The following is a 26498-nucleotide window of genomic DNA, read 5'->3' on the forward strand; positions in this document are numbered from 1 at the left end:
TGTGTCATCTCTACGACTCTGTCGCGCAGTGTTATAAAAACTATTTAACTCGTTGTAGGGCCCAGTTCTCACAGGACCCAAAACAGTTTTATAATTTCGTTAACACTAAACGTAAACCTAAAACAAATCCTTCCTCGCTTTCATTTGAAAATACTACCGCAAATAATGATCAGGCAATAGCCGATCTATTTTCGCAGTTTTTTCAAACAACCTATTCAAGCTCTTCGTATCTACACCAGACCTATTCCTACAACATACCCAAATCAAACTTAATTTTCTGTCCTAGCCTAAACGAAAGCTTTTTCCTTTTAGATCTTCATCGTGTCAAGCCAGTTTATTCGCCAGGTCCCGACGGAATTCCTGGCTGTGTGCTCAGGTATTGTGCCGACGCCCTGTGCTATCCCCTTCTGAAATTGTTTACCTTGTCCTTGGAAACCTCCCACTTTCCCATTATTTGCTTCAACAGGTGGTACCCACATTGGGGCTCCTCTAGGGAAAGTTGTAGAGGCAACACAATTGGCAAATGCATAGACAAAACCAAATATACACTCCTAAACGACAAGTCCTCTACACACTATTTAACGTATTATATATTTACTCACATTGACCTCTCTCTTGCCGCAGCCAACATCTACAAAAATCTCCTGAAAGAGTCTCTCAAAAACAACATCAATAAGATAACATGATCAAATATAAAAAGCTAATAAAGTATAAATTCTTGTCTTCACCTCCGAAATCCACCCAAACACCGATCCATAAAAAATATGAGCAAACATCGGACGTCTTAGAACCAGAAAAACACATATCTCTAATAGAACTAAACTTCGCAATGAACTCACTAAAAGAACACAACAGGTCTGGACTGCAGCACCTACTCAATCCTTTTTTAAATTTCCTTCAAAATAGAATCTTGCCTAAAAACTAACCATGGTACTACCCATCCTAAAACCCAAACCAATCCCAACTCCTACCCGCCCGATTGCTCTTCACCCATGTTTAGCCAAAGTCCTCGACAAAGTCTTAGCTGAAAGTTTACTTTTGGTTTTTTTTTTTAAATAAACAAATCCATAGCAATCAATTCGTATATAAAACGGACAAGTCTGTTCAAAGCAGTCTACGTTATGTATACCATCTCGCAACCAGATTTATAAAAAAACAAAAACAAAAAAAGGAAGCTAACTTCGGCACGCCGAAGTTTATATACCCTTGCAGATAGAACTTCTATGAATAGGAATCCATACAATATTAATTATATATATTTGTGTTAAACAACAATGAAGTAATACCTGATTTCATGTCATTCACCTATACATATTATATTTGCAGTTTTACATTCACAGATTTGCACTTTGCTCTACATCAAACGATCGTTTGTATGGCACCTATATGATATAGTCGTCCGATTTTCATGAAATTTGACACAAAGATTAAGACTAATATAAAATGTCTATACCTCAAATTTGATGAAAAATCAGTTGAAAACTAAAAATATTATAATTTTTAATTGTATTAATTTCTCGATCGTTCCTATGGGAGCTATATGATATAGTAGTCTGATATTTATAAAATTTTACACAAAATTGTAGAGTATAATAAAATGACTATATCTCAAATTTGATCAAATTCTGCTGAAAACTGAAAATGTTATAATTTTGTTGTAAATATTTTCTGATCATTCCTATGGCAGCTATACGATATAGTCGACCAATCTGTCCCGTTCCGACATATATACGAGTGAGAGTATATAGAAGGCTAACTACAAAGTTTCATTCAGATAGCTTAAAAAATGAGAGACTAGTTTGCGTAGAAACGGACAGACGGACATGGCTAGATCGACTCGGCTGTTAATCCAGATTATATTGTCGGAGGTGCCTCCTTCACTGCGTTGCAAACTTCTGACTGAAATTATAATACCCTGCAAGGGTATATAAACAAGAAAGGAAGCTAACTTCGGCACGCCGAAGTTTATATACCCTTGCAGATAGAACTTCTATGACTAGGAATCCATACAATATAAATTATATATATTTATGTTAAAAAACAATGAAGTAATACCTGCTTTCATTTCATTTACCTATACATATTATATTTTCAGCTTTACATTCACAGATTTGCATTTTTGCTCCACATTTAACGATCGTTTGTATGACACCTATATGATATAGTCGTCTGATTTTCATAAAATTCGACACCAAATTTAAAACTAATATAAAATGGCTATACCTCGAATTTGATGAAAATCTGCTGAAAACTGAAAACGTTATAATTTTTAATTGTATTAATTTCTCCTATGGGAGCTATATGATACAGTAGTCTCATATTAATAAAATTTTACACAAAATTGTAGATTATTATGAATTAGCTATATCTCAAATTTTATTAAATTTTTTTGAAAACTGAAAAAGTTGAATTTTTTTGGTTTGTTTTCCGATCTGCGTTGCAAACTTTTAACTGATATTATAATACATTGCAAGGGTATAAAAAAAATCATATTTCTATAATTTCGCTAGAGTTCGTAAAAGCCTTTAATAAAATTCAATAAATCGAATGGATACTAGGTCCACGCATAATTAAATACGTATGGAACTTCATGTCAAACCGAAAAATCATTTCAAAAAACGTCACATACCTCTCTTACAGCTTCCGGCTCGATAATGAAATCCCGCAAGGGTTCCCCATTCCAGTAATTCTCTTTCTAATCGCCTACAATCCCCTAACCAACATTATCTTCATCAAAAAGAACTTAAATTTACTGCCTACGCAGACAAATTCAATCTAATAGAGCATAACCAATATAAGAATTACCAAGTCAAAGGTACAACTCTTTTCCAACAAATCGAAGAATGGGGTTCTTATTCAGGATCATTACTCTCACTAGAAAAACGTCAATTACGTTATATGTTGGAAAAGAAGTTGTAGGGCACCACCGGCTCCAGTAATATCCCAACTACCGACACTACAACATTCCTTGGCTTCCCAATAAACTAATAACCAATAAACCAACCAATAAAGAAATATGCCATCTAACAATATATTGAATCTAAAACAAACTCACTATAAAATAGGTTACAACTTTTAAAAGGCAAACTTGCAAATCTACCACTTTTCCACACCGTAAAAAACATTCAACAACAAATTCATTTATACAGACGGCTCACAGGACAACGATATAGGGGACTACAGTATAGGGGACAGACATATCAAATCTGTCCTTTCTAGCGAAATTAAAGCCATCCATGAAGCTGTGAAAATCTGCTCAGCAAGACCGGGCAAATATGCTATGTGCTCCGACTCCCTATCCTCTATAAAAGCCATTACAAACCCCAACAAAAATTCCTACTACTACCCCAATACAATTAGAAACCTAATTACCAATCTCTTCCCAAAAATAAAACTCATGTGGATCCCAAGCCACATCGGTATAAAACGACAATGAGCGGTCACCGCAGAAAGGAAAACGCACAAATTCCCATTCATATTCACTGTCATCTACAACACCAAAGACATCACTCAGCCCCTGAACAAACATTATGCCCACAAACTGAAAATGCTGCAAAGACAAACAAGCCAATGGTTCAAAGAAAACTCAATAAACACCCCAGCAAACTTCTCATTTAAAACGACATACCTCAACAGACAAAAACAAATAATAATTAATAGACACCGTCTAGGTCAACCACAAGTCACAAACGCCCATTACAAGGATAGATCCCTAACAAGCACCAGCCTCTTCTGAAACAACTCATCGATGGACATCCACTACATTCTAATAGACTGCTCTTCACTTTCATAACAAAGATCCATATCCTTTTCCGACCATTGAGTAATCCTTCTTCTAGGAAATTCAACAACAGCAAACTTAATCAAAATTCTTTTCTTTCTCCACGAAATAACTTAATATTTAGTCAATTAAGTCAATATTTAAATATGTAAATATGTAACAAAATGTAAATATCTGCATATCAGGTGTGCTGTGGTCAACCCCTACAAAAGCAGATTCGGAAATCGTTCTGAACTGCCAAGGACAAGAGTGAGTTAACATAACACGCGTATGACCGACACTACACGTCGACAAAGGCGACAAGATGTGGAATAATAGGTACTCTCGCTCTGTCACGCACTATTAGAGGTATTCGCGTGGTCGTACTATAAGCATAAGATCCTGTCGCCTAGGTACAGATACTTGTGCCTCGACGCACGACCGGTCTAAGTGATTCAAGATTCATAAGGACGGCGAAGTCGACGATGAGTAAACCCTGACGTCAGTGGGTTCGAGAGGAGATCCGTAAACACCTGCAGTTTTTTTTAGATAGCCAACTAGTTAAGTAGTTAAGTTTCTGTTAAGTAGCACTAGTTAAGTAAAATTTTATTGGCATAAGTAATACCAATGAGTCACCCTGAATATTTTATAGGAATAGTTTTATAGATCGCACGTATAGGGACATAGATTATCTAAGATAAACTAAGTATTGTTTTTTGGCCACCATAAGTTCAAGGGATCCAATTCGCCATGCTGTCGGCAACGATCCTAATGATCAACTATCAATGAACTGCTAAATACCCCATGGTGCAAGAGAGTGAGTTTCTTAACGAGGCGGAATCTGCAGACATTTTCATTAAGAGCGTATTGGACCTTTGCGTCCGCCAAGAGAAAAAAAATGGGAGCGCAACCGACTTTTAATGCTCGATTTGGAGGCTATCGCTTACCAAGGCAAACAGGAGTCAGGCAATGATGTTCATGTCGAGGTGATCGAACTGTCAGTCTTCGACCCCGTAGCACATCCCTGTGGAGGAAGAATCACCATCGGCAGGAATTACATCTACCAACAGAGCTGTTTGACCCAGGCCCTTACGAAAGTCTTGACACCATGACCCAGAAGAAACGCTTGGGCTCCACCGACTAGGTGCGTAACTCTGTAACCATTCAGCCACGAAATACTACGGATCGAGAGGAGCTCCCGGGGGTGACACTCAAGAGATCGATTTACCACCCACTACTCAAAGAATACAGAGAACACTTCTTAAATAAATATATATAAATAATTATACTTTCAAGCCCGTAAATGTAAGCATCTAAAGTTAAGTCCAATATGTAGAACATAGCCACCCAAAACATAGCCACCCAAAAATATAGAGTAGTTGGCAGATTAGCTAGGTTGTCCACCGAAGTGCCCGACCCACAGTCAAAGAAAATACTCAAACAAAATCCACCACGAAATCCAACATAAGAAATAACCCAGCAAGCGAGCTACTGCTACAGTGACATGATGAGGGGAAGAAGGAAGAGAAGAGGGAGGCAGAAAGGAAGCAAGCTAGATTAGCCGCAAGTAGAGCAACAGCCGGGACATTGGCTTTTGAAAACGGGGTGGCCTTAATGAGTGCGACAGGGGCCGATAGGACAGTATCGAAAATAAAGAAAACAAAATTGTATTACTCAAACTTAAACGCCGTTATATTTGTTTTAATAAAGTGATATATTTATTTATCGCCATCTACAGAGTAAAAACGCAGCACAGAGTCGAAATATCTCTAAGTTCTTTTGAATCTTGGCAGACGCGCAGAAAAGTTCCCTTTCTTCTACCAACAAGTTCATAGTCAATAAAAAACCGAGAAAAAGGAAGTGAATTTAAGACTTTTCTACCTACAACTGTTCGAAGGAACCGCTGCCAAGTAAAAAGTTAAATCCAATATCTACTATCGTGCGTCACTTCGATTTGCCTGTAACCGCTCCACATCTCTAGTTCCCGCCAAACAAAAGGAAAGACTCCTGGCCCGAGGACGACAATTAGATATGAAACACTTCGTACGTTTTATTCTGTGGAAAAATAAACTTAACCTTTAATTTACATTCTAGTTAACTCTTACGCACTTACCGCAGCGTGTCCTCCTACTTTTCGCACGACAATAAGAACGCCCAATTTTGGCGGTTAACTTAGCGATTAAAATATGCCCGTACACACTTGGGCTCAAAATTCATCAGTATTTTTTTGTCACTCTTAATATACTAACTGCGCCTACAATATTCGATCGTCGACATCCCTGACCCCGTGAAGAACCGCTTCACTCAATTCAAAACTGCAAGTTTAGAGACGGATCGCATCATTGTCCGAGATAGGCCGTTGCCGTTTATGCGCACTGTAGCGCGTCTGGCTACTCCCTTAAGAAGGTCATTCGGCCTTAACGGTGCTTCCTGGTCTGCTTCCACCGACAAATGGGTAAGCGGACGCGAATTTACGAGATTCTCCGCCTCGATCAGGAAACTCTCCATTCCACAGTGGCCGGTTCCATAGGCCAAAAATAAAAAAATCAATTTTTGAATTATGAGTTCAAGTGTGGCGCGTCTATTAATCGATAAAACAAAGCTTCGAAAGTTGTTTTGTTTTGCTCCATAAATTCGCGAAGAAAGAGAGCACAAACGAAGCAAACGACTGATCGTGTGCGCATCACTATTTTTTTGCAGTATTTTGTTTATTAACATTATAAAAGTTAAATTAAAAAGACTTAATGAAAAATAATAATAATAATAAAGGTATGTATTGTATTGTGTTTGTATCATTTTTATTAATATATGTAACTATAACATTGAATGTTTGTCGACTGTAATTTTTCGAGCTCCGTTCAATTCAACATTAATCTTCTGCAAAGGTAAAAGTTGTGAAGTCACTCTCGGCTACTAATGAAACTTTTTTTTAAACATTAATTAACATTAAAATATGCTGCGAATGTGTTTGGAATCCGTTATAGAAGACCCCCGCCTCGTTCTGCGTTTTTGTGTTTTTGTGACTTTGTTTCGTTCGTTTTTTTAATGTTTTATATTGTTGTCCTTATCTTTCTTGTATTCGTGAGTATTATTAACTTTATATAATACATCTTTATTTGTTAAATATTCTTTGTTCATTATTTAATTAATATTAAGTATTTCATAAATACAATCGTTGAAAAAAAAAGCTGATAAAAAGGGTTTGCGTTCATTTGGAAGTCAAATTGTATAGCTTTCACTGTTGATTCGATATTGGGGGATATATAAGTGGTTGATGGTGCTGATATTTTAAATATATTTTTACGCAATTATATATATACAAAAAAATTCAAAGTCGGTATCTCTACTAAAAGTATTTTTGGCCACCATCTTCACACATCACCGACCACTGTGCATTCACTCCCATATTCCTCCCTCAGACGGGTTCGCTGGGCAGTTGAAGATCTTTCAATGCTCCCGCTTGACAGCTCATTCTGAATTTTCTCCATCTCGAACACGTCTCCAAAGCGCCTGGCCTCCCTGTCTGCTCCCACGAAGTTCTTGCTGTTATCGCTGCGCAGTCTGTGTACTGGTCCTCTACGGCAGCCGAAATTCCAAATTGCGATGATGCAGGAATCCGTCGACAAGTCATGTGCCAATTCCAAGTGAATCGTCCTTGTCGACAAGCACGTAAACAAGGCGACCCAATGCTTTCCCTTGTGACGGGAAACAGTCACCAACAGTGGTCCAAAGTAGTCCAATCCTGTGTATTTGAATGGGCATCCAACCGCTTCCAGTCGATCTTCTGGATGGGGTCCCATTATCGGTCGCGCTTGCTGCAACTTGCAATCGATGCACAACGAGATCACTTTTTTCATCACACGCCCCATCTTCGTGACCCGGAATCTCGTCCGGATCTCCGCAATCGTCGCATCCACGTTTTGATGCTTTATCTTGACGTGGAAGTGATTGACAATCATCTGCGTAAGACTGTGCCTGTGTGACAGTATTACGGGCCTCCTCGCACTGTACGGAACGCATTGTGCGGCATCAATTCTGCCATAAGCTCGCAGAATTCTGTGGTCATCCACAGCGAAAGCGACAGCCTTTCCGCATTCCATCGACCTCATCTCGTCAGGAAAAGAATCCAATTGAACCTGCCTGATTAACAGGCACCCCACAGCCTGACATTCTGCTGCAATAAGGCCGTATTCCTCGAGAACGCTTCTCTGTTTACGGCACCGGCGCGTAAACCTCAAAACCCACGCTGTGGTTCTAACCAAGCAACTGAAGGTCGAGAACCTCTGGAATGAGATAACAAAAGCATTTGCCACAACCAAAGCAAACTCACTGGGCATCTCCTCTTCATCAGTGGCTTCTGGAACACGCTTATTCTCTTCTTCAGGCGCCGGCTAGCTGTCTGCTGGCTGCCTTAAAAAGGCAGGTCCCTGTAACTATCGGGATCCCTTACTAAGGTCCACTTCTCTTTGCGACCGAGTCGCGTTATCCGCCGCACTTTCGGATGTAGGTAGCCATCGCCAATGGGAAATCCAAAGTCTTTGAGTCTGTCCATAACACCACGTCATCGATGTCCACACTGTGCTCCTCCTCGACAGTGTTCATCAGTCTGGTTCCAAGAACTGCTGCCTGCAGCTCCAGCCGTGAGATCGACATTGTTCTCATCGGGGCACACTTCGTCTTTGCGCATACGAATCTCACCAGCACGTTGTCGTCCTCATATGAGACCCTCCAGTAGGCCACCGCCGCGAATGCAGATTGACTTGCATCCACGAACACGTGCAGCTCTATGGCTCTAACTCCTCCGTGTCCAAAATAATGGCGAGGACATCGGAACTGTCCTTTGGCGTCCATTTCTTTGCGCCAGGTCGCAAAGGCATTGCTAATCTCCTCCAGTTGTGGTCCCACTAGATCTACTGTCTCCAAATCTCTCTCAGCAACAGCTTCGCTGTAATCATCAGGCAGCACAGGAATCCCAGTGGGTCGAACGTCGACATCACTAGGCTCAAGTATTCCCTTTTTGTAGGAACTCGATCACCTCTTAGAACGCAGCTTTGCACGCGGTGATACTCCACTTTGCACCTGAAGTCATCCGTGGTTACCCGCCAACGTACTCCAAGAATCTTCTGCTCAGCCTCGCCCCATCCAACGCTCTTGACTTGTCCAGGTGGTCCCAACACCGTCACCGGTGGGTGAGGTGGATGAGAACTTGCATAGCTCGAATCCAGTTTCCGCGTGTATCTCCTTCACTCGGGTAGATACGCTAAAAGCTTCGCGCTCTGTAGCGAAAATGCCTACGTAGTCGTCGACGATGGCCTTGACTGCTCTCGGATCCGAATCACGAAACCTCAGGGCATCCACAGTCTTCACGTAATGCGCTGCGCTCGGCGAACAGGCTGCGCCAAAGGTCATTACGTTCATCACGTATACATCCGGATCCCTTCCGTCATCACCATCTCTCCAAAGGAATCTTTGGGAATTTATCTTTGGATCGGATCAGCACTTGGTGGAACATCTCCTTGATGTCGCCGCAGACTCCTACAGCGCCTTCTCTGAAATGAAAGAGCACGGCTGGCAAAGACTTGTAGAGCTGAGGCCCTTTGTCCAACGCCGTATTTATCGACGTTCCTCCAACTTTGGCTTACCGTGCTTGTTCGGGTTTTCGACACCAAAGTGTGGCAAATACCATATCCGGTCACTTCTACGCGTTCTCATATGGCTCCAAACGCCTAGCGTATCCTTTTGACACATAATCCTTGATGATCCGACAGTATTCCAGCGCCAACTGTGCGTTGCGCTTCATCTTCTTCTCGGCGTTGACCAGCCGTTTCTACGCCATCTCATAGCTCTGTGGCAGCTTAACGTGGTCGTCATTACACAGTAATCCCGTTTGATAGCGACGCCGCACTCTCACCAAAGGGTGTATAGAGTGGAAGATTCGTAACGCCATACGATTTTTTTGCACACGCTTTTTTCGTGCTGGCTTTTGAACTGGCTCCAGGCTCTCTCACATTTCGTTCAAAAGCCAGCGAGAGAGCGCTCTCGTGCTGGCTCTAGCCGTTCTCTTGTGCTGGCTCTAGACTCTAGAGTCTTAGAGCAGCCTCTACTGCTGCATTTGTCCAAAGAGTTAATGATTACTTTGATTGCCTGAATAGCAGAGTATTAACTGACAAAAACCCCATGAAATGTGCACTGCAAATTGATAATATGGTTTGGAACAAACTGAAGGAAATGCAGGAATAACTAAAGAACGTTAAATACCAAGGAAATAATATATATTGTCTTGATGCCTTGCTCCAAACTACTGAGGCTATGTTTGGACTCGTTAAAGATCTTTTTAAAGACCACACGGATCACTTTTTTTTCTTGACTAGTCGAGTTAACCAGGATCCGCTTGAAAATATATTTGCGTGCGTTCGTGCAAAAGGTGGTAACTGCAGAAACCCTTCAGTTAATGAATTTAATATAATAATTGCCAAACTAATATCTTTGCATATTTTTTAATTTTCCCAGAAGAATAACTGCGAATCAGATGATGATGTTATGTTGCCAGTAGAGTTTGATTCAATTATATATCAACCTGGCATTGAAAAGAAAGAAATACAGAAGCAAGAGTGTTCTGTATCATTCAGAAATTGTCCAAGACAATGAGAGGTACTTTGACCAAAATATGGATCGTTTTTTGAGCAATAATGTACCCATTGAATTAACCTCGAGTAGATATTTTTGTAGATATATTGCAAAGGCATCTAGTTGTGATAATTGCAAATCGTTACTGATTAAAGAAGACGAGCAATTAACAGCTCCATCCGAGCGTTTTATACATATACTACTCGAGCGACTCAGACTTTGGAAAATTAAAAGCACCATCTGATATATTTTTTAATGTCTGCAAAATCCATATAAAGGTTTTTGAAAATATTTTCAAAAATAATAAACAACAAATTAATATTAGAAAATTTATTGTGGATCAACGCATTAAATGCACAAATGAAAGTATTGATTACTCATTATGGTTCGATATAAATAATGAATGTTATGTGCATAAGATTGATCTCTTAAATAAACTTGTAAAAGTTTTACATTTTAAGCATTGTAAATGGACGGTGATAGCTGATAAGCAGAAGAAGCAAGCTAAGCTCAGTATTTTATGTCTTAAATAATAAACGGCAATGATTTTGATGATTTGATAATGAATGTAGACTAGGCCTATTGGGGATACCACAATAAATAAAACGCGCCAGAAAGTCTACCTCTATGGTGGTGTGGAAACGATTTAAACCAATATTTTATTTTCTTATTATTTTTAATATTATTATTGTGCCATAAGAACTTATAGTTTTTCAATTAAATATTGGAATTAAACGAAGTATTTTTATTTTTTGCATTACTGATAAAAATAAAATAATTAAAAACAAGAAAGAAAGCTAACTTCGGCACGCCGAAGTTTATATACCCTTGCAGATAGAACTTCTATGAATAGGAATCCATACAATATAAATTATATATATTTGTGTTAAAAAACAAAGAAGTAATACCTGCTTTCATTTCATTCACCTATACATATTATATTCACAGATTTGCATTTTTCCTCTACATCAAACGATCGTTTGTATGGCACCTATATGATATAGTCGTCCGATTTTTATGAAATTTGCCACAAAATTTAAGACTTATATAAAATGGCTATACTAAATGGCTAACCTTGATGAAAATCAGCTGAAAACTAAAAAAGATATAAATTTAATTGTATTAATTTCTCGATCGTTCCTATGGGAGCTATATGATATAGTAATCCGATTTTCATAAAATTTTAGAATAATATGAAATGGCTATATTTCAAATTTGATTAAATTCTGTTGAAAACTAAAAATGTTATCGCCACCGCGATTGTCAGTCTTCCGACAACAGCCACCGCCATTCTCATTCCTCTCAAATTTCTCGATCGTTCCTATGGGAGCTATATGATATAGTAATCCGATTTTCATAAAATTTTACACAAAATTTTAGAATAATATGAAATGGCTATATTTCAAATTTGATTAAATTCTGTTGAAAACTAAAAATGTTATCGCCACCGCGATTGTCAGTCTTCCGACAACAGCCACCGCCATTCTCATTCCTCTCAAATTTCTCGATCGTTCCTATGGGAGCTATATGATATATTAGTCCGATTTTCATAAAATTTTACACAAAATTGTAGAATAATATGAAACGGCTATATCTCAAATTTGATGAAAATCTGTTGAAAACTAAAAATGTTATACTTATTAATTGAATTAATTTCTCGATCGTTCCTATGGGAGCTATATAATATAGCCGTCCGATTTTCATAAAATTTTATACAAAATTGTAGAATAATATGAAATGGCTATATAATAAACTTGATCAAATTCTGTTGAAAACTAAAAATTTTATAATTTTTTTTGTAAAACTTTTCCGATCATTCCTATGACAGCTATATGATATAGTCGTCCGATCCGGCCCGTTCCGACATATATACGAGTGAGAGTATATAGAAGGCTAACTATAAAGTTTCATTCAGATAGCTTCAAAACTGAGAGACTAGTTTTCGTAAAAACGGACAGACGGACATGGCCAGATCGACTCGGCAGTTCATCCTGATCAAGAATATATATATTATATATGGTCGGAGGTGCCTCCTTCACTGCGTTGCAAACTTCTGACTTAAATTATAATACCCTGCAAGGGTATAATAAAGAAAAATATAACAATATAAAGGGACTCAAGCACTTTAAAAATGTAAACAAACTAAAATCAAAACAAACAAACACATCGATATGCACATGTATAAATCAGCTGTTTTTGCTGCCGTTCTCGTCCCCCTCTCTACCTAACAAGCGGTCAGCAGCCCAAAATATAAAATTTTAATTTTTCGTCGTTGCGCATGCGAACAGAAGCACACACATATTTACGCACACATGCGAATTTTTTTGTTCTATGTTTACTCATATATGCAAACGCATTCTATTTTTAGATCTTTACGCTCTCAACTTTGTGAGAGCAGGGAGAGCGCCATTGTCGTTTGAATCAAAAAATTAGCCTCATATTGCAAAACTAATGTATGGTCGTGAGGCATCTTATAAATTGTATAGTCTTTGCCCTAACCCTGCCCGCCACACACAACAATACATTTCGTCGATACTCGACGTTTACACAACACTATACTCCGCGCGGTTTATTTCAAACACGCGGAAACAAAACAACTTCATCTATAGTTCCTCACACACACACAACGGACCTGGCTTCTCCTGATGAACTGGAGGCCACATGCTCATCCCTTCCCTACCATGCAGCTGCTCGCATGAGTCCAACCTTTTTGGTTGCAACTGCCCCACACACACCTACATACTCATTATCCCGGTTCACTCTCCTTTCCCCCACATTAAAGTCGCTACTCCATATTCATACTTTGGCTCTTCATCTTATATTTATTTTTACAGGCAGTATCATGTAATTAAGTGATGTGCAGGTTAATTCACCTGTTAAATTGCTTCTCTCTTTTTGCAGATTTTTGGTCTCGATTTTCTTTTACAAATTTTCTTCAATTTACTCAATTCCCTTTAAAACATTCGGATCCTTCATACCCGTAAGAGCTCTCCAGGGGGGGGGGGGTCGCAGGGGAAATATAAATGGAAAAAGCCAAACCCTATAGACAACCAAAAATTGTGCAAAATCAGAACAACTTCACTGCTACACCTGACTGAAGTATTTTTAATATATATGTATATGGATATAGAATAAATAAATAAATAAATATAAGATAAATTAATGGATAATAAATATGTGATAAATAAGAAATTGTAAAGAAATAATAAATAAAATACTAAAATCGTTGAAAAACGTAACGAATATATATATAAATAAATATTTAAAACTAAACGAAAATATTCCGCAAACAGACACAAAAGAACACATTTAAACTAAACCTAAAACAAAAAAAAAATTTGGCTGAAGCTGCAAAGCTCTCGGTATCGCCACTCTGAAGGCGTGTCGGCCGTCCTCGACGATTCTCCCTCCTTACAAATTTTTACAAATTTATAATGTCGGTGTTGGCGCACATATGCCTGCCGACTCTTTACCGGTTGTTTTATACGGGGTTATGTTTAATGTCCCAAGGCTTTTAATTAGTGGCCACCAAACCGAACCAAATAAAAAAAAACATGGGATTGACCGATTTTGTGACAGCCAGAATTTTGTGACGGCCAGAATTTTGCGACAGGCCGGAATTTTTCTGTGAGGACTGGGTTTGGTCGAGCCTGGAAATGAGAGCCATGATAATAGGGCTTCACCTCCGGACCACGACCACTTACCTTTTGAGTTTTCTCGAACCGGCTTCCCGTCCTCGCTGATCCTCTGCTCACGTCCAAGTGATTTCGTAGCCTTTCTGTTATTTCAAATTTACCACTCAACGTTCTTTTTTTTTTTTTTTTTTTTTGTTGAGTGCAGCGGCACAGAGTTCTTCACTTTACTTTACAAAAATTATTTTCACTTTTCATTTAAAATTTCGTGACCCGCCTTCTCGCGTAGCTTGGAACAAATTACCCGCTCTATCCCCTTGTGGTTTCTTTTCACCTTCTCTTTTCTTTTCTGGTTGGAACCGTTGTTTCAGATTTGAACTATTCCAGGTCAAGAACCTTTTTCCTCATAAGGTGGTGCATGCTACCGATCTGCTATTGGGCCAGGGTGGCATCCCTGAGCTAATCGTATAACACCCCTTATGTGGGTCTATCAATGCTATCGATATTTACGTGGCCATAACACCACACTGACAAGCTAAATTGACCAAAACTGAATTGGCAGTGAAAAACTGGCCTTAATTTCTGATGCCGAAAGATGTCCACGCAGGGCCAAATCTGATGCCCAAAGAGCGCCCAACGAGGGAGACCACCCACTGATGCCTGGATTTGATCCCTTCCTCCGCCCGTTAATTAGACGGAAGATTATACTGGTGTCTATTACTCTGCGTGAGCTGGCGATCTGTGTCCTAATCCGATCCCCGATGTATACCTTCTTCTTTCTTGCAGGTCCTCTTCGATGGTTGTCCTTTCCTCCAGGTTTTAGGGTGCTGTCCACTTCCTCCACCTCGTACATATGATTCCCTACCGGTCTGCGAATCCGACATTTCACCAATTTTCTTGCAGATTTGGCGTTGAAACTCCTCCCAAAGTCGCTTAGCACGCGATTCCTGCGAAACGCCTCTTGTCCGGGTTGGAAGGATACTTCTCGCGTCTGCCGATCAAAGTTCCTTACGCTGGTTTCATGTGCCTCATGCAGATTCCGTCTTATGGTGTCCGAACCTATCTCCTGGCTCCAAGCCCTCGAGCTCGTTGTTCTCCAATGCCCGAAGCTTCCGTGCTATCTGGTAATCTGCCCCATTGGTATACATGTTCTGCCCAAACAAGGCAAAATACGGTGTTACCCCTGTAGCTTGATGAACCGAGCTTCTTAATGCTGCCTCTATTTCTGGAAGATACAAATCCCACTCTCGGTTATCACACTCAAGGTATGCTCGTATTGCGTTAAGCACCAACTGGTTGACCCTCTCCGCCGCATTTGATTGTGGGGAGTACACTGCCGTCCTTACGTGCCTGATCCGGTACTGCTCGATCATGCTTTGAAATCGCTTCGCCACGAACTGTTTCCCATTGTCCGAATGTATGGTTTCTGGAACTCCAAACGTATGAAAAATCTCCTTCGTCAAGAATTCGATGACTTCCGCTGTTGTTGCCTTTAAGAACACAAATTTTGAGAAATGATCGACCACGATAAAAATGTATGCGTGGCCTTTTCTTGAGCGGGGATACTTTCCCAAAAAGTCAATGTAGATCTTCTGGAACGGACGATACGTGATGGTTTCCCCTCCCAGTCCTGGCCTCGGACCTCCATACGATGGCTTAGTCTCCTTGCACACCTTGCAGTCCCTGATGAAGTTTCGTACCTGGGCTACCATGCCCGGCCAATGGAACCTTTGCCTTAAACGATGCAGGGTTTTTGCCATTCCTCCATGGGCCTTCGATGGTGGTGTGTGCGCTTGTTCAATCAACGTCTGGCTCAACGACGTTGGAACCCACAACATCCAGCAAGTTTCTTCGAGTTCTGGTTTACTGCTCGTCCTGACCCGTTTGAATACAAAGCCATCCACTGCCTTTAGATCTGGCCGCTTTTCCTTTTCTGCTTCAACCACGTTTAGCAGTTCGCGATACTCCTCCGATTCAAACTCTACGGTCTGGAATCCCAGCATCCAGTCGTCTTCTTCTTCCTGAACCTCTTCCACCATTCTCGATAGGGTATCAGCCACTACATTTTCCGATCCCTTCCGGTGTAGGATGTCAAAGTCGTACGCTTGCAGTTTTAGGGACCATCTTGCCAGCCTTCCACTCAAATCTTTCAAAGACATTAACCACTTCAGACTGGCATGATCCGTAATCACGGTGAATGGCATCAGCCTATGTATGGCCGGAAACGCTTGATTGGCACGACGGCTGCAAAGCATTCCTTCTCCGTGACACTGTAGTTCCGTTGGCACTGGTTGAGCTTCTGCGACATCTATGCTATCGGTCGTTCGCCGCCGTCTGCTTCCTCCTGGAACAATACCGCTCCCACTCCGGAATCTGACGCATCGCACTGGACAAAGAATCTTCGTGAAAAATCCGGGTGTGTCAGTACTGGTGCCGTTATGAGCGCCTTTTTCAGGGATTCAATCACTTGCTTAGCCTCCGCCTTCATGTTGAATTTCTTCCCCTTTTTAAGCGTATCCGTCAGCGGCGCCGCGAGGTCAGTGAAACCCTTTATGAATCTCCTGTACAATCCCGCTGTTTCTAGAAAGCTTCTTACCTCCCGCATACTCTTTGGAATGCCCAGATTCTGGATTGCCTCCACCTTCTTTGGGTCTGTCTTCAAGACGCCACCGCCTATGATGAAGCCCAAATATCTGAGTTCCTTGAAGCAGAAATGCGACTCAAGAGTTCTGCCACTTCTCGGAGCGCCTCCAGGTGTTCTTCGAATGTCGGAGACACAACCAACAGGTCATCTAAATACATGAACACGTTCTCCCTCAACCTCTGTGGAATCACTTTATCCATGAGTCGACAGAGGCGTTGCCCTGCATTTGTTAGGCCGAAGGGCATCGTCACAAAATGGTACAAGGGACGTCCCGGCACCGTAAACGCCGTATACCTTCGGCTCTTCTCTTCCAGTTCAATCTGCCAGAAAGCATGTTTCAGATCCACGCTCGATATGTACTTGGTCGTATTAATACGGCTTAGTATCCCTTCGATGCTTTGTTGTGGATAGGCATCCTTTATTGTAATCTTGTTGAGCTTTCTGGCATCTAAACATCGATTTTTCCCGGGCTTCCTTACGAGTGTTATCGTATTACACCAGGCGCTGTCACTTTTCTCTATCACGCCTAAACGGAGCATCTCGTCGACTTCCTCGTAGATCAGGGACTGTACTGCTGGTGATACGGGATAATGCCGATCCTTTACTGGGACTGCTCCTTCTACCAGCTCGATAGCGTGCTTCATCTTGTCCGTCCTTCCAAGACCGTTCACTTCAAACGTTAAGAAGGACTCGCGGATTCTTTGTAACTTTTCTTTCTGCTCCTTGGTCAGATCATGTGGCTCGGGTTCCTCTTTCTTCGCTCCTTCTTGGATTATCTCCTCCTGAATTGACTCTAGATTTAAGATCTCCGGCGCTATCTTGAAACTCTTCCAAAAATCCACTCCCAGGTAAAACTCTTGTTCCAGCGATGGACATAAAAACAAATTCATCACTACCGTGTCCTTTTTATATGTCATCGGTATCGTGACTTTTCCTAGGATCAGTTGAGTTGCCCCATTCGCCGTTTTAACTTTGGCATAATATGGTTTCCATATGATATCCAGAGTTTCTAACAGCTCTCTGCAACCTTTTCCCAGCAAGCTTACGGATGCTCCTGAGTCCAACAGACCCCTTATGGTCCTTCCGGAAATCTCGATCACTACATATGGCCTTGGGTCCGTCTCCCTATCCTATCTTCCCATTGCATTAATTGTTTTGCACTTGGAATCGCTCTTGCTTCCTTCTTCGGAACCGGTCTTTCGCTTTCTTCACCCTTTTTAAGACAAGCGTCATCCCTGCCAGTTGATTCTCCCCGAATATCCGTGCGCGTGCTTCCCTGTATCGGCGCACCCTCTCGCTTAGGGTCAGATGTAGTCGGCCTGGTCCCTGCACGCTCGGTTGAGTGCCCTCACGGTATTCTCCTCCTAACTGACTCGGGGCCTCCTCTCGGGCTCCTTCGTGGAACGCGGTTCGCCCGTCGCAGCTGCGTTCCTCTGGGCGTTTCCCGTCCTGCAATTTGGACATTTGGGTGTCACCGTGTTCGGCAACCCGCATCCGTCTGGAATGCTTTGAGCGTTGTTCCGGCCCTGGACATATGCTCCAACTTGGTCAACACTACGGGATCTTGCTCGGTTTCCTGGTCCTGCAAGGTTAAATCCACCCTGGGCATTCCCTACTCCTTGGGTCCTTCCATCGCTGGGTCTTCCCTAAAGCCGTTGACTCGACTGGAATGTAGAATTCTGGCCAAAAGCTTGCCAGGAGTTCCTCTGCTGCTCGCCCTGTCCTAGGACTGGTTCGCGCTCCTTTTCCGGTTGCTGGCCTTCCTTCAGATCCCTCTCGGTGTTCCCAGACCTGTTCGATGATGATGAAGAAGCTGCGTCTCGTTGATCCATCCTCTTCATCATTTCGGCAAAACCTGCTCGCATGCACTGGTCGATGCGAATGTCCATCAGGTGCGTCATGTCGACTCGGATCTGTTCTTGTGAAACCTGAATCAGTTCCTGCATTTCCCGCTTATGCATCGATCTGTATGCTTCGGCGTTCTCCAAACTGTTTTGTTCCTGAATCGGGTCCAGTTGGATATTCGAGTACCCGTGTGGAGTCCCTTCTGGGTCTAGGTTCAGGATCCGTGGAACTCTCCTCCCATGTTGTTCGCTTATTCGGCCACCGACCGACCCTGATATCAACCCTTCAGCACCCTTTTCTCCATTCCCTGCCTCAGCATTACCTTTGTCAGCCATTCTACGGGAATATGCCTAGTTACTGGTGCTAAACTAATTAATAAATCCCAATCAACAATAAGTAAACAAAAATCAATGCGGTCATTGTTCCCCGGGTCGTGAGTGGTGTGTGTGCTCTTAATGATCCTTATGCCATCTATTTGTGTGTGAATGAACAATTATTTTCAAAACTATACAAACACTGTCGCCCGGCCCGTCAACTAGCGCAAATCATCAATTGGATTGACGCCGGAAAACATATAACTAATTAATTAATTTCTTTTGCTTTCAGACGGACTCATCCTGCGTCTTAAAAGATGCTACTTCCTGCTCTACGGTTGGCAGCCGGGGTCATCTTCCCATCTCACCTGTTCGCTTCCAAAGGCTCACGATCCGTCACCTTGGGTCGGCAGATGTCGCAGAACTTTCCGGTCCTCACAAAAAAAACAATTAGCAACTTTAATTGCATTTAATTTTTTTTTTTTTATGTCGCAGTTGGTCTTTCCTCTTTTCCGCTGAACGCAATATGCCAAGGCTAGAATACCTGGCACAGTTGTCAGTTATTTTTATACTCTTGCAGGGTATTATAATTTCAGTCAGAAGTTTGCAACGCAGTGAAGGAGGCACCTCCGACTATATAAAGTATATATATTCTTGATCAGGATCAACAGCCGAGTCGATCTAGCCATGTCCGTCTGTCCGTCTGTCCTTCTGTCCGTCTGTCCGTTTCTACGCAAACTAGTCAGTCTCTCAGTTTTGAAGCTATCTGAATGAAACTTTGTAGTTAGCCTTCAATAGAATTGGATCAAATTTGAGATATAGCCATTTTACCATACTTTACAATTTTGCATAAAATTTTATGAAAATCGGACTACTAAATCACCTTTTTTAGTTTTCAGCTGATTTTCATCAAATTTGAGGTATGGCCATTTTATAATTTTGTAAAATTTCATGAAAATCGGACGACTATATCATATAGGTGCCATACAAACGATCGTTTGATGTAGAGTAAAATGCATATCTGTGAATGTAAAACTGCAAATATAATATGTATAGGTGAATGAAATGAAAGCAGGCATTACTTCATTGTTTTTTAACACAAATATATATAATTTACATTGTATGGATTCCTAGTCATAGAAGTTCTATCTCCAAGGGTATATAAACTTCGGCGTGCCAAAGTTAGCTTCCTTTCTTGTTTTCTTTCTTTCTATTTGCAACTTATGGTCTTATTCCCTATTCCTTCTTTTACTTATGGCTACATCACAAATTTATATAGCATATAGTAGAATTGTTCCCTTTATCACAGTTCGCAGATCAGCTTCTTATCAGCCGCTGATGTCGTCCTTATGACTCCGAAGCAAATCACAAAAGTGATACACCTCTGTGGCCACTTGTATATTTGTAATTAGTGGGTCCTTCTTTCTGGCGAGAGACCTCTCGAGCGATCGCCCGCTCTTATCCAGACCCATTAACTAGAAATACCCTTCTTTATATCCTCAGCAGGATTAATTATTGTAAAGAAATAATAAATAAAATACTAAAATCGTTGAAAAACGTAACGAATATATATATAAATAAATATTTAAAACTAAACGAAAATATTCCGCAAACAGACACAAAAGAACACATTTACAAATTTTTACAAATTTATAATGTCGGTGTTGGCGCACATATGCCTGCCGACTCTTTACCGGTTGTTTTATACGGGGTTATGTTTAATGTCCCAAGGCTTTTAATTAGTGGCCACCAAACCGAACCAAATAAAAAAAAACATGGGATTGACCGATTTTGTGACAGCCAGAATTTTGTGACGGCCAGAATTTTGCGACAGGCCGGAATTTTTCTGTGAGGACTGGGTCTGGTCGAGCCTGGAAATGAGAGCCATGATAATAGGGCTTCACCTCCGGACCACGACCACTTACCTTTTGAGTTTTCTCGAACCGGCTTCCCGTCCTCGCTGATCCTCTGCTCACGTCCAAGTGATTTCGTAGCCTTTCTGTTATTTCAAATTTACCACTCAACGTTCTTTTTTTTTTTTTTTTTTTGTTGAGTGCAGCGGCACAGAGTTCTTCACTTTACTTTACAAAAATTATTTTCACTTTTCATTTAAAATTTCGTGACCCGCCTTCTCGCGTAGCTTGGAACAAATTACCCGCTCTATCCCCTTGTGGTTTCTTTTCACCTTCTCTTTTCTTTTCTGGTTGGAACCGTTGTTTCAGATTTGAACCATTCCAGGTCAAGAACCTTTTTCCTCATAAGGTGGTGCATGCTACCGATCAGCTATTGGGCCAGGGTGGCATCCCTGAGCTAATCGTATAACACCCCTTATGTGGGTCTATTAATGCTATCGATATTTACGTGGCCATAACAAAGTTAGCTTAATTTCTTGTTTATAAAATCTTCCTGTCAGTTTTATACCCTTGTAGGTGGAGGTGGAAAAACATCGATACCAACAGCAATGCCATCGATGTTTTCGAAATATCGGTAACATCGATGTTTTGGCTGGGAATCATGTATGTTGTTTCATCTCTACTGTGCTTCGTTCAAGAAACCCGTAGAAATTGGAAGAATAAATTACTTTTCCAAATTTGTAAAAGAATATTGCAAATTTAGCGTGACTTGCCGGTGGTGTCGTGGATGACAAGGATAAATATCTGAAAAGTAAGTTTTTTAACTCTTGAATAAGACTTTTACGTGAGTACGTATGTATGTACTTATGTACATGTGAATCTACATATGTATGTATGTACCCTGCAGTACCGCGTGTCATCAATAGGCCACAGTCATCTACATGTCATCAGCACGTTGATGACTGCGACTTCTACTGAGGTGACGCTCTGCCGACTGCGACTTCTACCGAATCGACCCTCTGCCGACGGCAGTCGTCGGCAGTACCATGGCCCGGCCCTTGAGAAATTTGCTGATGATTAATTGTTGATTAATCATCGACTTTTTGTTGATGAATTTTTATTGATGACATCCTAGGACATGCCCATGTTAAATTAATCAACACTTTGTATGGGCTGTCATTGATGAAAAATCAACAGCACCCCCTTGACTGTTGGTGAAACGTTGATTTTTTTGTTGATGACAGGTACTGCAGGGTATATCTGAGTGTATGCATACTTACACGTGCTCGTATGCATGCAGTTTTACTTTCCTATTGAATTTACATTTAATAGTTTATTGGTTTTATAAAAGCAATTATTGAAGGGCCAGCTGCTAATGAATTTCGCAAACTTTCTTTTCTTTGAAATTCTTGACGGACTATTTGGGTTTGTGAGGTACATATGTATATTACTATTTTCTTAATTATCATGCCATTAAATGCATGGTAAATTTTATCCCTTTTCCTTAACTTTGTAATGTGTTCTACTATTGTTATGTGGTTTGGAAAATGGATCTATAACTGTTAGATCGATATGTTGTAAAAAATACTCCCTTTTTTATGTGAATAAAATTAATTTTTTTCTGATGTGGTTTTGGATTATTTTTATTTATTCCTAATTAGGTTTCTTTCGTAATTGATTTTCTTACAAAGTCCAATTGGACCAATGACGATTGACTATTTGCACTAATTCTAACCAATTTGGGTAACACATTTTGATTTTCAAATGATTTCATGTTTGTTGAATTCCTGAACGCATACTTTCTTGTATATGATAAAACGATATATTTTTAACGGGCCCAGTTTCATTATCCATGTCCTGTGTCATTGTGAATTTTATAAAATAGAACTGATTATTATTTGCATACAGCTCTAATAGTTTTTCGTGGAGCACATTGTAGAAGGATTTGAGTATTATCAAATTTTTCCGTCTTTTATACAGTGACGCACTAAACTGTTGGCACAGTTGCAAACTTGAACTTTAAGTGCTATTTCCAGGCGTATACATTATTTTATTGAATACATTTTTATACCCTTGCAGGGTATTATAATTTCAGTCAGAAGTTTGCAACGCAGTGAAGGAGGCACCTCCGACCATATAAAGTATATATAAAAAAAAGTATATATAAAAAATTATAACAATTTCAGTTTTCAACAGAATTTGATCAAATTTGACCATTTTACTATACTCTACAATTTTTTATAAAATTTTATGAAAATCGGACAACTATATCATAGAGCTCCCATAGGAACGATCGAGAAATTAAGACAATTAAAAATTATAACATTTTCAGTTTTCAACAGATTTTCATCAAATTTGAGGTATAGCCATTTAAATTTTGTGTAAAATTTTATGAAAATCGGACGACTATATCATATAGGGGCCATACAAACGATCGTTAGATGTGGAGAAAAATGCACATCTGTGACTGTAAAACTGCAAATATAATATGTAAAGGTGAATGAAATGAAAGCAGGTATTACTTCATTGTTTTTTAACACAAATAAATAGAATTTATATTGTTGGGATTCCAAGTCATAGGAAGTTCTATCTGCAAGGGTATATAAACTTCGGCGTGCCGAAGTTAGCTCTCTTTCTTGTTTTAATATAGTTAAATTAAATAATTATGTATAAAATGACCCTATATTTTTAATATATATAAACTTTAAAAGAAAATGACCATATTTCGTGACACAAAAATCTTGGCACAGTTATTAGTTTTACTTGATTTATTTTAGACTTAAGGCCTTTATGTTCTTTATTTTTTTTTTAAGAAATGTAAAAGAGGATTTTTTTTAAGCACATGGCGTCACAAAGTTTTCAAAAAAAGTTACATTTATCTACAGTTCTTTTGCCATTTGCCTAAATTTTAAGAAAATGGAGAATAAACGAAAATAAACGAACGTAACTCAAAGAAAAATCGTATTGCGAAATAGCCAAAATGATGGAACTAAGCCGGATAAAAGTGACTTGGCGCAAAAGTCAAACACGGCGGCTGAGGCGTGATGGTATGGGGATGCATGTCATGCGCTGGTGTCGGTAACCTGGTGTTCATCGGGGGTATCATGGATAAAGCATATTACCTCAATATTTTGAAAGAAAACTTAAAAAAAAAAACTTCAAAGTGAAAAATGCAAAAGTTCGTCACATTTATGCAGGACAATGATCTGAAGCATTCTGCTCACGATGTGAGCATGTTGCTCACTCACTATAGAGCACATGTACTGCCACATCCACCACAGTCACCGGACCTAAATCCGATCGAGCATTTGTGGTAGGAACTCGATAGAAGAATGAAAAAACACAACATTTCATCAAAAATGACATTAAAAAGGCATTATTGGAGAAATTGCTGATTATTTTAGCAAAAGTTACTAAAAAATTGGTGCATTCTATGCCCAGACGTCTTGTGGACGTGATTAAACAGAAAAGACTACCGACGAAATATGAATTATTTTAAATTAAAAAAAAAAATTTACAAAATTAGATTAAGTGTGCCAAGACTTTTGTTTCACGAAATTTGTTCTGTTTTTTTTTAAATTAAAATAGTTTTTAGTACGTTAATGAAAAAACCAAACAAATGGTGCCTTTAAATAAAGAAATGTTTAATTTAACAATGTTAAAAAATAGACCTATTAAAATATCTGAAAAGCCTGGAAGTGGCACTTAAAGTTCAAGTTTACAACTGTGCCAACAGTTTAGTGCGTTACTGTAAATATTTTATATATGTTTGTATAAAGTGAAATTAATTGGGAGTCGAATTAATGTTCCGTCAGTTGACTAAGAACGACGCTAAGAATAAATTTAACAACGGGTTGGTTGCGGTCGCTAGCTGCGGATGTGGATTGTTTATGTGAATATGTGAATTTGTTATATTTCCTGTTGTTGAAAAATCATGTTTATCTATAAAGATTATACTTTTCCCATTTAATTATTTTCCTCTGTTTTACAGTTTATATTGATAATATGAGTTTTGTATGTAATAATTATTTCTTTCTTTTATGGAAGAATGATTGTGTAAGTTTTCTTTACTTGAGTGGACTGCTGCTATTATATTTATATCTAATATATTTTCGTTATGCTCGTTTCGTATGTCGAACTTAAAGGTCAGCTACTCTATTTTCCTTTCCTTTTAAGTAGTCGATCTCCTAGTTTCAATAACCATCTTTCTGGGTGAAATGTCTATCCTTTTATGTTCTAAATGTAAAAATTTTATGGGTTGATAATTTGTAATAAAAACGTTTATGCTCCACAGAATTCTTAAAAATTCTGTATAAATCTTTTCATTATTATTCAGTGTTATAGTCGCAAAAAAATTGGGTGGCTTTCCTGGGATAACACATCACAACATGATGCGTCAGAAGTGAGTGTATATGTATATCAAAGTATGGGATGCGAAGTTATCACCTGTTTCAATTTTTTTATATTTTTTATACAAGCGGGATCTTTATACCCTGGCAAGGTATTATAATTTCAATCAGCAGTGAAGGAGTCATCTTCGACCAAATAATGTCTTTATATTCTTGATCAGGATCAACAGTATAGTCGATATAGCCATGTCCGTCAGTCCTTCTGTTTCTATGCAAACTAGTCTCTCAGTTTTGAATGTATCTGAACAAAACTTTGCAGTTAGTTCTCTATTTACTCTCACTCGTATATATATACGTCGGACCGGGCCGGATCGGACGACTATATCATATAGCTGACATAGGAATGATCGGAAAATTTATACAAAAAAAATTTTTTACTTTTTCAGTTTTCAATAGAATTTGATCAAATTTGAGATATAGCCATTTTACTATACTCTACAATTTTGCATACAATTTTATGAAAATCGGATCACTATATCATATAGCTCCCATAGGAACGATCCAGAAATTAATACAATTAAATGTATAACTTTTTCAGTTTTCAGCTGATTTTCATCATATTTAAGGTATAGCCATTTTATATTAGTCTTAATTTTTGTGTCAAATTTCATTTCAAAAATCTGACGACTATATCATATAGGTGCCGTACAAACGAGACTCATTTTACCCGAAGATCTGTATCATCCGTATCATAGATATGACTATATATATAGGGGCTGACTTACATAATATATCTGACCGCCCAGCCAAAAAGTCATCTGTTCTCGCAAGGCGAACTGAACGACGGCTGAATAATTTTATATATGAATTCAATTGGTCCGATCTATACATGTGCACAACTGCCAGCCGTGGATATTTTTTACAATGCAATAATCTCATATTTTACTGAATGTGTTCCGTAATACTACCCGCCAATCTCGAATAAGCCTTAGTGGTTTAATAAAGAGTTGAGCCGACTTAAAAATAAAAAATCTAGGCTGTATGCTAAATTTAAAATCACCGGTTCTCAATCTTCCCTTTTATCTAATATATCAGCTCGGTCAAACTTTACCGTGCTAAACGCGCAGTCTTATAAAAAATATATAACTCGTTGCAGGGTTCAGTTCTCACAGGACCCAAAACAGTTTTATAATTCTGTTAACACTAAACGTAAGCCTAAAACAAATTCTTTCTCTCTTTCAATTGAACATACTACCGCAAACAATGATCAGGCAATAGCCGATATATTTTTCCAGTTCCTTAAAACAACTTATTCAAACTCTTCGAATTTAAATCAGACTTATTTCTACGTCATACCTAAATCGAACTTAATTTTCAGTCCTAGCCTAAACGAAAGCTCTCTTGTTTTCTATCTTCACCGTGTCAAGCCGGTTTATTTGCCAGGTCCCGACGGAACTCCTGGCTCTGTGTCCAG

At 39.4% G+C, this 26498-nt stretch overlaps 2 protein-coding genes across 2 annotated transcripts; both read right to left on the reverse strand.

Annotated features, from left to right (window-relative positions):
- Positions 1–7131: 7131 nt before the first annotated feature.
- LOC147643065 (uncharacterized) lies at positions 7132–7869 on the reverse strand. Its single transcript, XM_086836868.1, has one exon. The coding sequence runs from the start codon at positions 7867–7869 to the stop codon at positions 7132–7134; it is 738 nt and encodes a 245-aa protein (XP_086692994.1).
- A 373-nt stretch (positions 7870–8242) lies between these two features.
- LOC147643066 (uncharacterized) lies at positions 8243–14872 on the reverse strand. The gene is made up of 3 exons (XM_086836869.1): positions 14741–14872; positions 8936–9241; positions 8243–8773 (listed from the first exon to the last, which is right to left on the reverse strand). The coding sequence occupies exons 1-3, from the start codon at positions 14870–14872 to the stop codon at positions 8243–8245; spliced, it is 969 nt and encodes a 322-aa protein (XP_086692995.1).
- Between the last annotated feature and the right edge of the window lie 11626 nt (positions 14873–26498).

Source organism: Drosophila serrata, unplaced genomic scaffold (assembly GCF_035046125.1).
Source record: "Drosophila serrata isolate PLE 108 unplaced genomic scaffold, ASM3504612v1 contig_293, whole genome shotgun sequence".
NCBI classification, from domain to species: Eukaryota; Metazoa; Arthropoda; class Insecta; order Diptera; family Drosophilidae; genus Drosophila; species Drosophila serrata.

Excerpts from the sequence above, each read along its gene's own strand:
- LOC147643065 (XM_086836868.1), bottom strand. The coding sequence starts at position 7,869 with ATGAGGTCGATGGAATGCGGAAAGGCTGTCGCTTTCGCTGTGGATGAC.
- LOC147643066 (XM_086836869.1), bottom strand. The coding sequence starts at position 14,872 with ATGTACGAGGTGGAGGAAGTGGACAGCACCCTAAAACCTGGAGGAAAG. Across the intron at positions 9,242-14,740 it reads AGATCGCCAGCTCACGCAGA|ATAAATTCCCAAAGATTCCT; the intron begins GTAATAGACACC and ends TCCGATCCAAAG. Across the intron at positions 8,774-8,935 it reads CCTCACCCACCGGTGACGGT|GGAATACTTGAGCCTAGTGA; the intron begins GTTGGGACCACC and ends TCCTACAAAAAG.